This window comes from Lissotriton helveticus, chromosome 6 (assembly GCF_964261635.1).
Source record: "Lissotriton helveticus chromosome 6, aLisHel1.1, whole genome shotgun sequence".
Taxonomy (NCBI): domain Eukaryota; kingdom Metazoa; phylum Chordata; class Amphibia; order Caudata; family Salamandridae; genus Lissotriton; species Lissotriton helveticus.
The window spans coordinates 2052112074-2052124151 of NC_136067.1; the positions used below are offsets into that span (position 1 = coordinate 2052112074).

Here is a 12078-nt window from a genome sequence, read left to right on the forward strand (position 1 = left end):
GAAAAAATAAGAACATTAGGCAAGTTAGCATCAACCGTATAGTACCAAGACAAAAAATAAACGACTCTAGAACTGCAGAAAGCCCAAGGGCATGAAAAGGACCCACTTGCTAACTTCAGAAAACATCTAAAAGCAGAGTATACATGTGCAGCCCCTTACAGACATTAAAACACATCAGTAGATAAACTTCATCAATGTGACTTCTTCCCTAACAATCAACCAGACCTGTTCATACATGCTTTTTACATCTTGCAGGAATACTAGGTTAACCTGAAAAGTAATTTGGACAAAATATATCTACCTGTAACTCAGTTCTTGCAATGTCACACCATCTTACTCTACTGGTATAGCAACATTTTTTTTATTTGAAAGGCAGCAGGGGATTTGGCAGCTTAACAGAGACCAGTAAACGGACGACTCGAGAAATGCTACGCAAGGTAGACTCGTTATTTCAGGAAGAAGCACATTAGTGTTGGTGCAACCACACAGAGGCTGTTGTGCAGGCCAGCTCTCCTTCCTAAGTATGAAGGCCAGAACCTAGATCGCAACCTTCCATCACTGAACTTAGCAGCTTGGCTCCTGAAATCACACAACATAGAAATTTAAATTTTTTCTCAAAACTATATGGACATTTAGAAAGATGCGAACCATCCTTCTAGTGCAGTCAGAACAGCTATGCCTCTTCAAGTTGTCAAGAGGAGGCAGTAGTCCTTTACCTTCTCCAAATTCCTAGATCTATGTTGCACTTCACTATTAAAACAAGAGGAAATGCCTGGGGGAATGCAAGATCTGCACATGAAAGTACATGCCCTGCAAGTCCATTGATACCAGCCTGTCTCTAGGATTCGAGGTTACCAAGCCCTGTACCAACATTTTGCACTAGATGGCCCTGAAAAAGTAATTCAGACGTAGAGACCTAATAGCAGCCTTCACTATTCTCCCATCCATCTTGAAGACCAAGAAGTATTAGGAGTAACCTTGTTGTGCCGCTTTATGCCTCAGGAGCCACCTCAATAGCACACTTGACTAGTAGGGTCTGAACTTCTTTGGCAAGGATACTCTATTGATAACTGGCCACAAAGCGGGGGGAGCATAACCAGACTAAAGAAACTGGAGGGCCCAAATGGTCTAAAATAATTACACCAGCTGGGTGGTAAAAAACAACTTCTAACTACTACCGGTCCCATATGACCATGTGAGGTGGGGGTTGCAGCATGTGAGGAAGAGCACTAGCAGACACAGCCTTTGGAGCCACAAAAGGCTGGACAGGCTGCATGCAACAAACTCCAGCAAGACCTCAATCTGCTGCAGTGCTGATGCCGGCCAGGGTAAATCTGGGTATATTAGCTTATTGGAAAGTGGTTTATTAGTAGTGATAAGTAGGACCACTAGTAAGGCCAAAAACACAATAAATGTGCGTAAAACATTTAAAAACATCAAAACATTAAATAAGACAAAAATCCAACACCAATTTATAAAAATAGGCACCAAAATCCAATGTTGGGAACTGAATTTCTACCCAATAAACACTTTCTGGTGTGTAAAAATCTATATCCCCAAATTGGGACATCTGGTCGTGCTTGACCGGAGCAAACTCAAAGTTTGAGACCGATCGCAATGGAGCGCTGGTTGGATACGCTAAGCAAGAGGTAGTCAGTCAAAATTTTACCTTCGTACTTAGTTGTTTTTCTGGAGCTTTTTTCTCTAGACGTTGAGCGAGGCTCCTCTTACAGCCACATTTGCATCAACATCGTCACCTTAGTTTTCTGCGAGGGGTCTGTGAAATCCTGGAAGTCTGGAGCTCCGGAGCTTTTAGCGGTATGAACTTGAAATCCAGACCAGGTCGCAGTGCTAGGTCACCGGCTTGACTCTCGACATTGAGTGGGTCACCTTACGGAGCTTTTTACCAAAAAGTTCCAAACCTTCTGGATCTTCTACCAGAAGTTCTTCTTGGGAGTTCAAAGTGTCTACAACACCAATCCAGGGGTCTAGTATCTCTAAGATGGTCCTAGGGGTGTTAGGACTACAATTCCCACAATGCACCTAGACAAATCCTTAAAAGTCCACTAGATGGACTCCAGGATGAGGACTTCTTTGTGGAGATAATGCAGGTGGGCCCCGTTAACCTGTAGCTTGCAGGAAGTCCACTCCTTAATCCTACTTGAAGCAAGGCAAAGTCCTTAGGGCTGTAGTCCATGAAAACCTGACTTCGCTTTGATTTCTAGAGGACCGATCTTCCTCGATCTCCAACCACTGTGCTTAGCGCTGGGATGCCTCCAAGTCACCATGAGCTCGATAATTCCTATAAGAGAATAGTCTGAGCAGGTGCAGTCCTTCAGAGTGCAGACCTTTGAGGTGCAGATCAGATTTCCAGGAAGGCAGTCCATCTCCTTGTAGTTTGAGGCAGTAAATCTTAGTTGTACGACACACTCCCATATTTTTTTCAGTTTCTGGGCGTCAAGCGGGGGATGGGAGGGTGTGTTTGAGGCGGGGGTTCAGGACACTCCTGACAACTAGGTGTATAACCACTTCTCCAAAGTGTGGCATACTCTTCTCCCAGAAAGCACTATTCTTTCAAAATGGAGTATGTCTCATGAAGAATTAGATGGGGCCATGTCAACCCATTGGCGTGGCTAAGATTCTCTAACACTCCCCTTCCAGCCCCTTCACTAATCGAATTACAGGGGCTCCTATGTGGCTGGGGGTGCAGGATGTCCTGGTGACCAACGTGTCATTCCCCCTTTGAAGGCCAGTTTGGCAACCCCACCCATATTCTGCCTTCTGCAGTTACAGAAAATACTTTGTCTCTCTACCAGGCAACTTCACACCTCATTGAGACAGTTTGGCTAAGCCTGGCCAATAAGAAGAGGGCAGGTGAAAGGCTGGAAAGAAAGTTCTAGAATGTATTTTCTGAAATGTTTATTATAAATCCAACAATGACAAGTTGATGGATTTATCATAACTATCATTTTAAGTCCATAAATGGCATTTCTAGCTCACCCCTATCAGTATTAGACAAATAAAAAAAACTCCCATGTTAGCATATGGAGCTAGTATTCCACTACAGGGAAAAACGAAATTGGGAATCCTCACCTTTTTTTTATAATCTATCCCTGCTTATAGTTAAGATGCACCCTCCCTCTGGAGGTAGCTAGGGGAGACCTTAGGTGTGACTTGCATGTAAAAACAAGGTCGTTTGAGACTTTGGAAGAACCTTTAATTGCAAAGTAGAATTTGCATATCATTCCAATTTAAAAGTATCCTGCAAGGCAGGGCTGGCTTTTAAAGTGATAGCAGGTACCACAGTAGGGCACACTTAAGTGCATTAAATCTACTGGGTCTCTAAACCTACCTGCCTTACCATATACTACGCACTTACAGGTAGGCTGTCCGTACCAATTGTAATTATGCCTAATTACCATGTACTTATAATCAGAACACAGAACCTGGGTCTGGACAGCAGAGCCCAGGGCAGATTACTGTCAGCTTGGACGTGGCAATGAAAAGGATGTTATAGTTTCTTACCTGTAATTCCAGTTCTCTCGTAGGGGTATTTCCATTTTAGTCATAAGCGTTGAATAGTCCCGTCCATCTGCGTGAACCCCGGAGTACTTTATCAAATATAAGTTCTTAAGTGATAGCCTTGAAAAGTCACTTAAGAAAGTCATAATGCAGCCTAGGGGTAGGCTACAGTGGTCAGAGTTCTTCATCTTAGAATGGCAAAAGAAGAGACTGTAATAACACATGCTCTCAGTAAGTGAACTTTTTGTAATGGCACAGAAAAAAAAAACCTTTGCAAACCCTTTTGTTATGAGAAAACAGACAAAGTAGTGCAGGGCAATGTAGCGCAAAGGCTGCCATTATAAGTGAAGAAAAACCTGACTGTGCATTTAAGAGCAGAGAGACCACCAATATGCCAGCATGCTCAGCCAGCGGCAGTTACCTCAGTTCTTTTAGAAGGCTATACCAAACAAATAACAGAGCATGAAATTATCTGTCCACTGCACCGGGGAGGAGGTAAGACTGCTTATGACGGACTATCATGGAAATACCCCTACGAGAGAACGCGAATTGCAGATAAAAAACTACACCTTCTCTCATAGGGGATTACCCTGTATAGTCACACGCGTTGAATAGAATAGCAAGCGTATCACCTCTGAATCGGTGGAGTAGACAGACCACATCAGGAATGTACCCTGCTAAGTAAAAAGGTCTGTGGGATGCCGGTCCTACTTGCGCATCTGCCCTAGCACCTATGTCCAGGCAGTAGTGTCTAGTGAACATACGAACTGGTCCCCAAGTAGCTGTCTTGCAAAAAAACGCTAAGGGAATACTCATCAATGCAGCAGTAGCTTCCAAGCCTCTGGTAGAGTGTGCTTTGGGCCTGCCAGAAAGATTTGTTGGCTAGCAGAGAATGCAAGACAACCCACCTAGAGATTGACTGTTTAGATGTAGCTAAATATGGGCAATATTTGATAAACAGCTGTGGTGAGCTACGAATTGCCTTGTCCGAATAGAATTTTAATACCCTTTTCACATCCAGCGAGTGGAAGGGTCTCCCCGCAGGAGACGAAGGGTTTGCAAAGAACGTGGGAAAAGCGATAGTCTAATTTACGTGGAAATCGGATACCACTTTAGGGAGGAACTTATGATGCCTGCGCAGCACTACTTTGAAAGAGTGAAAACTGTGTAAGTCTCATGGGTGCAAAGTGCCTGGTTGAAAAAAGATGGCATTTTAAATAGGAAAAAAAACTGTTTTCTATTAGAAAAATACTTAGCTCCACAGAGAAAGACAAGACGTTGGGTGCAGCAAAATAGTGACCTTTGAAGATATAAATTGTAAAAAGAAAAGAGGTAGTGTTCAATGCTCCAAGGTTCCCGTCAGAAGGAGCTGGAAAAAACCCTGGGTGGGCATGAGGAGATGTTGGTGGTCTCTGCTCTTAAAGGCACAGCCTGTTTTTTCTTCACTTATAATGGCAGCTTATGGGCTACATTGCCCCACACTTCTTCATCTGTTTTCCCATAGCAAAAGGGTTTGTGAAGGTTCTTTTTTCTGTGCCTTTACAAAAAGTTAATGTACTGAGAGCATATGTAATTACAGTCTCTTCTTTTGCTATGGCAAGGTGGACAACTCTGACCACTGTAGCCTACCCCCAGGCTGCATTATGACTTTAAAATGACTTTTCAAGGCTTTCCTGAAGAAAGGCGAACTCCAGCACTTAACCCCTTCGATGCGGATGACAAAGCCAGCTCGTCATGGGCGTTACCTGCGCTACGCGGATGACGAGCTGGCTTTGTCACAAACCGCGCGATTTTTAAATTTCAGCGCACAGCGGGAAAACCCGCTAGCGCGGTAGCGGTTAGGAACTTATATTCAATAAAGTGCTCCGGGGTCCACGCAGATGGGCAGGACTATGTAACGCTTATGACTATACATGGAATCCCCTACAAGAGAAGCAGAGAGCACCAAGCACAAAATGTGAAGTAGTCTGGGTGTAAGATTATTGAATAGGTATTTAGTTCCCAATGTTGGGTTGTGGATTCACGAACTGACTACGTGGGGTCTTATGTGCAAAGTCTAGGAACAGAAGTACCATGTTTCAAGTTGTGTAGGATGGCGTCACGAGCATGTGCTTTCTAGATACATGGGGTTTGGTGATCAACTGGAGAAAGAGCAGTACCCCAGTGGCCTATGTTTCAAAATTGTGAAAATGTAGTACTGTGTGGTGTGTAAAATTGGGGACAAGTAGCAACCTGTTGGTGAGGACGTATGGGGTAGATAGAACCCCTTGACGTACAAATTTAGGGACGAGTAGTATCCGGTCTCATGAAGACTACAATGCGAGTTGAGGCCTGTAGCTACAAGTCCCATTAACGGTGTGCTCAGGGACCAATTGACACTGTGTATAAATGGGAAGATAATACATGAGTGAGACACCAGAGGCAAGGTGCACTGGTGAAGGTATTGTTTGAGTCGTGCTGGTAGCTAACCACTACTTAAATGTTGTGTTTTCAGTAGATTCAGCATGCGTGTTCTGGAGGGGGGTGGCGGGCAGGGGGGGATATGGAAGGAGTGCTGAGTCCTGGGATGTACTTTTGTGTGTGATTGTGGTGCAGTGATGATGTGGAGATGGGTGTGTTGCCTGTGGAAGATTGTGAAGGATTGAGAGTTTGTTGTGCTGTAGTATTGCATGTTGGATGTCTGGGAACATTGTGTACAAGTGTGGTTGTGAGAATAGGTTTTGTGTTGGAGTCTGGCATAGAGTTTCAAGTTCAGGTAATTTATAGTTACATTTTTAGTTTTTGTTGTTTGTGCCTTGAATATGTAGACTTAGGGATGTTGGAGAATCACTTTGTCGAAGGAAGCTGGTGGGTTATATGCCTCGACTATCGCATGACTGAGCGTCAGTGACATGTCCTGTGTGCAGAGATGTTGTATAATGTTATTTTGAGTGTGCAAACGTGGTGGTAGGACCTCATATCTGAGGAGGTTGCAAGACTTGCACAACTGAGCAGTATTGCTTCTTTGACATAAGGTTTTGGGACCCTCAGGTCTTGAACCTCCGCAGAGTTGGTTACTGCCATTTGTTGTCTCTGGGTGATAGCAACAATCTGTCATACTCTTCAATATGCATGCAGAGTGACTGTGTAACCTAGACATGTTGGAGATTGAATGATTTTAAAAACTGCCCCTGTAATTTATTTACAAGAGAACGACTGTTCTTTGCAAGCAAGAGAGGTATGTAGTACTCCGCCTCCATTACCAATTAGGTCTTAGCTGGGGCTTAGAATGCTGAGAGTAAATGATGTAATAGCATGCTGGTGGGTAGTCTGCAGTCGAACGTATGTGATCAGTACAGTGGGATGGAGAATGGATCCTTGACAGGACGTAACTGCAATTGCAGTAATCCAAGGGCCCACCATGAAACAAAGTACTTGCCTCTACACTCTTGTATGAAGACCCAGCCCACTTACTACAACAATATTCCTGGTCACTATTTTTTTTTTAATTTAACTGATTTTTAAAAAATATTTAAAAAGGAATAAAATTGGTCAAGTTAACCTTTAATTGGGCTGCAAAGGAGTTTCTGAAAAAATGAAAACATTTTTTCTATTGAAGAGCTTTGAACATATATGTTATTGGTTAAGAAATGTCCCTTCCTAGTACAGCGGCATGTACTCAAGCCTGGATTGGCAACTGCTTGTGAAGCTAGTAGCTTATCTACTATCCTTGCCAACAGGCTAATCTAGTGTGTGAGCTATGGCCTAGGCCGGTCTATTCTGATGCCAAATTCCAGAACCTGTTCGGTGCCCTGGAGCGGCCCACCAAGTGTGCCCTCTTCACAGATATTGACCTACTTTCCATGTACTGCGTTGGAAACAAGCAGGTGGTGGTAGCACAATGAGTCCTAAATTACCAGACCTTTTCCTAGAGTCAGAGAGGAGTGTGGTCTACGGACCCTACTCATGTAAAGTTTTGCTTTAGTGTGGCATTAGACCTTTGATCTGTGTTCATGTCGAGAGTGCCTGTATGTAGGGTTAAAGTGCAGCACATGCATGTTAACCAGATTCTGTATACTAAGCGTGTAGGTGCTGGTACCAGGTGGAACCATTAGGAGGGCAGATTGTTCAGCATGGTATAATCTGGAGGGTGTCTAAAACTTCCTGAGACAGTGAAAGCTAACTAACTGCATTCCTGTGACTGGAGTACTAGACACTGACATGAGGGAGGAAGGAAGGAGACAAGAGCTACCATTAGAAATTCAAAGAGGCCATTTTAGCAAAGGACTGCTGGATAATAACTCTTCTTGAGCCGTACCATTTCGTTGATGGTATGGTTGTGGGGGTAGCATTTTTCTGTTGCTGAAGGCAAAAAAATTCCTAGGCAAGGCATGCACTTTTGCCTTTCCACGATTCCTGCTTCAGGAAGGCGGATGTCAGCTAGATGCAGATATATTGAGCCCTTGCTTTGGAAATTCCTGCTTGGAGCCAGCCTTATCACTACTTGCTAAGAGTGTAATCGCCTTGCACAAAGGTGGCGTCTGTACTACAGCCACAAAACATTTGGGAGGGAGAAAAAAAACCAAATCATCATGAGGCGCATTCAGTACCTTACCCAGTAGATTCAAAACTCCTGCAGAAAAGTGAGTTTAAAAGAGGGAATCCAAACCACCCCACTTTGTTAATAGAACTGTACAAGAGGAGAATTCCAGCTGTATTCTGGGCATGAGTAACACCCAGAATCAGCAGACTGCTGTCAATAGTGAAACCATAACCAACCCATATTGTGAGGGTTTCTTGGTGAAGTTTCTGTAGATCATGTAATTAAATCAATCCAAAAAGCAAAATAGTGACATCTGGCACCCCTCTAGCGTGTTGGAAGGATCGGTGCTGCCTTCACCAGACCGAGCCCCTGAGATGGGTCCGGTCACCACCGAAACGAAAACACCGTTTTTGGCTGGGAGGCCAAAACTGCTGCAGTTGAGCACTCGCCAAGCACTCTTTCCTGCTCAGCCCCAGTGGTCCTAGCCCAGAGGTAGGCTATCACTGCAGCCCGGTATGGACCGTGCAGGTCCGATGAGCACACCTACCAGTGCCACTCACGCTGTGCCTACATGAGCAATTGAAACAATCTCTTAAAGTGAAAGACAGAACTGATCACAAAGAGGTAGATCTGTTGTAAGAAACTACTGCCTGTTTGAACGCTTCAGGAAATAACAGTTTGAGCCTACGTATGAGTTATCCCATGGGGAAATCATTAATGAACCTAAGCCTATACTTTTGAGCAAGTCACTGTAGACATAGGGAGAGATTCCTAGGAGAGGGTACAAGTCTTGACTAGGAATCACAAGTGAGATGGCAAACCTTTAAGCGTATTTTGAACTATGTATTATTCAGTTTTGTTGTTTACTTTCTTTTTTTACTAACAATCGCTGGGCTGGACAGTCCGTTACTGTCTCTGCTGGGTGACTGCAGAGTTCCTGCCTCCCCACTACCTCCCTGGGTAACCTTTCATTACTAGTCTTTGCTGCCCTGATAGTCAAATGCAGGAAGGATTCATTTGACCTAGCTTCCACAGTCACTCTTCTGTCCCTGGATCATGATATGGGGTCAGCAGAAATATCTTTCAGAGTAAGTGTGAATAGTGTTATGGTGGTGATGTGTATAGCGGTATTCTTCCTATTCAACTAGACAGGAAAAGCACTGATCTCAACTGAGATGCTGTCCTTAAAAGTAATCCTGGCTCTTAGACAGTGTCTAGCCTGTCACTATATATGTGGCAGCTAATGTAAACCCTTTTTGTGTGTGGGTGGGGTGGGTGGGGGGGAGGGGTTGGGGGTGAGGGGGATATAGGCCGCTGAGATCCTGCCCATCCGTGGAGGCTGTATTAGCAGTAAATAAAAGTCAGGGAAATGTGTGGCTGCCACAGAGGCATGGGCAAGGTCATTTCTGAATTGAGCTATCTCTGGAGTTCAGGCATGTTTTTAGTGCCAATCATCATTGGGCAGCACAGTGGACATCAACTGAGACGGTCACGCTTTTCATATGAGGTGGTTCCTTGACCACAGAATGGGGGTATTTTCTAGGGAATACCTTGCTTTGAAGCTGCGCCGTGGGGTGGTATTGGTTGACAATCTGACTGTGCCTTCTGAAACCGGAGACGGAATTTGTAAACTGATGCATTGTTGGTCTCAAGGAAGGTAACTACAAGTCACATCAAAATAAACTACATCGAAGAAAAATAACTTGTAATGCTCCAAGCCCCACAATAGATGGCATTAGGCTGCACAGCACGTGATCTACTACAGCACATGATGCAAACAGTAAGCTTTATTATCAGATGCAACTGGAATAAAGTGTTTAGTTGTACTTGTGCCACAAATCTCCAGTGGCTGTCATCATTAGATTAAACCTCAAATAGTTTTTATGCCTCCTCGGCCTCTACCCTAGTTTCTTCCATGTGGTCCTAGCCTTCATGCATCTATGACGAAGTCTCCAAAGTGATATACACTGGCTGTAGCAAAAACACAGCCATTAGGGGACTTGCATGGAATAAAGCGCCAAAAGATCTCAACGAAGATATGGCCAACGGAGAAGTCTTCATGAATGTCAGGCAAGGTGTTGATAGGAGTTATCCAAGTCATCATGGTAGCTGCAAAGATTCGTGTCAACAAATGTGATATTAACTGAATTGGCACATGCTTGCAAGGCTATTGCGAATGCCAATGAAGATTTATATAAATTCCCCAGAGTGGCCCCTGCAAATCAATTGTCAGTTTTATAACTCTTCTTGACAGAAGGCTTCCCACTTATGTCCAGAGTCTAGTCCTTTACAGAATAACCAAAGGTGGCCATACGACATCAAGAGTGTCCAAAGATGAGGCAGTGAATGGATCCTTCCTTGTTGACAGGATTGCATTTCTTGGTTTTCCAAGCAGAAACCATTGGACCACTCCGGACACCACCATGCGAGGCAACCTTCAGTGCTAAAAGTAGTCTATCTCCACCCCCCCCCCAACCAGACTTGAAGTGGGAAATTGTGAACGTACTGCATAGCTTCACAAAATGTCCACCTTGGTGGAGAAAGTAAGGCATTTGAAATGAGCCTCACCATATAGCTTCATTGCCCAACAGGCTTCCAGTGTTTTAAGAGACTCTGTGTTAATGACACTATCCCTTGCCAAATTAAAGTTTCTCTGGGCTCAGATCAGCCACCCACAAAAGGGAAACTAACTTTCCTTATGCTAACAGGGAATGGGGGGTGGGGGAAGAAAACCAGACAAAACTGTAGGATACTGAAAAGAGCGGAGAGGAGAGAATTCCCATCCTTTCACCAGACGTGTGGTGGAAAATCTGAGAAGTTGAGTCTCTGAGATAGAGGGAAGCTGGGTGAATATCCCCACATGATTGGTCTAACTACCTTATTTCATGACCTGAACTTTAGCCACATATATTCTATTGTAGTTTCGAGGTGGTTTGAGTGTATATGCATACTGCTACATTACAATTGATTCCAGAAGGTCCACAGCCAGACATCAGGGAATTCGTTAAGCATGTGAGTCAACAAAACATCCAAATCCAGAAGAGCAGAGCTTCCCACAACCAGCTTTTCCCCAAATACAACTGGACCTGGAAAAAAGAAGAACCTGCTCTCTATAGCTATCGGAGGTAAGGATGGAGAATTGGCCATGTGCTCTCTCATGCCCACAGTCATAGCATCTTGTCTCCTTTACCATCAACAACACAAAAAGGCAAAGACTATCTTCTTGGAAGAACTACCAGCTGACAAATTGACACTGGAATCAAAGCTGAAACCCTTGCCCGAGTAAGTGATTGTGCCCAAGACCCACTCTAGAAAACTCCAGTTGAAACATTTATCTGACAAGCAAATAAAGAAAGTGGCTGCTCTGACGGACTTTATAACAACGGTGCTCATTCATACCAGTTCTGCTATGTGTGTTTTGACAGCTACTTCTGATATTGGGTGATGTCACTTCATGATAGCAATATATATCGGACATTATCGATTAATCTGCCCACCTAACCTAGCAATAAGCAGCCTGAGGAGAGACTACATACATTTTCATGAACAAAACACTTCCGTGACCTTTGATTAAAATGAATATTTTGCTAGGATACATTTACAGAATTGAACTTAAAGGTGAAGTCTGTTCAGCAGCACTGCAGCTTGATGCCAGAGAAAAATCTACAGGGTAAGAACTGATAATTATATGTAGTAAAATAAGCCAATGAATAATTCGGCACAGCTCACTCTTGTTTTCACCTACCCAAAACCTTAAACTGGAATGTTGAGATAAAACAGAACTTACTTCCTCAACAATGGAAGAAAGCTGCCGCAGTTCCCCGGTTTCATCTTTTTCATTGATCTTCTCGTGGATAAAATCCACCACCTCCTGACTGCTCATTACATTCCTGTGAAATGAGGAAAACAAGTTCAGACAATCAAGCCTATTGAGAAATCAGAATTGATCAGGTAAAAATGTTCAAACTGACGAATCAAGGAGTACACTGAACCTGCACCAAATTTATAAGGACCGTCCCACCTAACTAGTCAAA

At 43.8% G+C, this 12078-nt stretch overlaps 1 protein-coding gene across 1 annotated transcript in view; it reads right to left on the bottom strand.

The window, feature by feature from the left end:
• PPM1G (protein phosphatase, Mg2+/Mn2+ dependent 1G) overlaps window positions 1-12078 on the bottom strand; it is a 110598-nt gene that overhangs the window by 982 nt on the left and 97538 nt on the right. The window contains exon 9 of the mRNA XM_078650109.1: window positions 11832-11934. Coding sequence (XP_078506235.1) covers window positions 11832-11934 — 103 coding nt within the window. The remainder of the gene's footprint in view (window positions 1-11831; window positions 11935-12078) is intronic.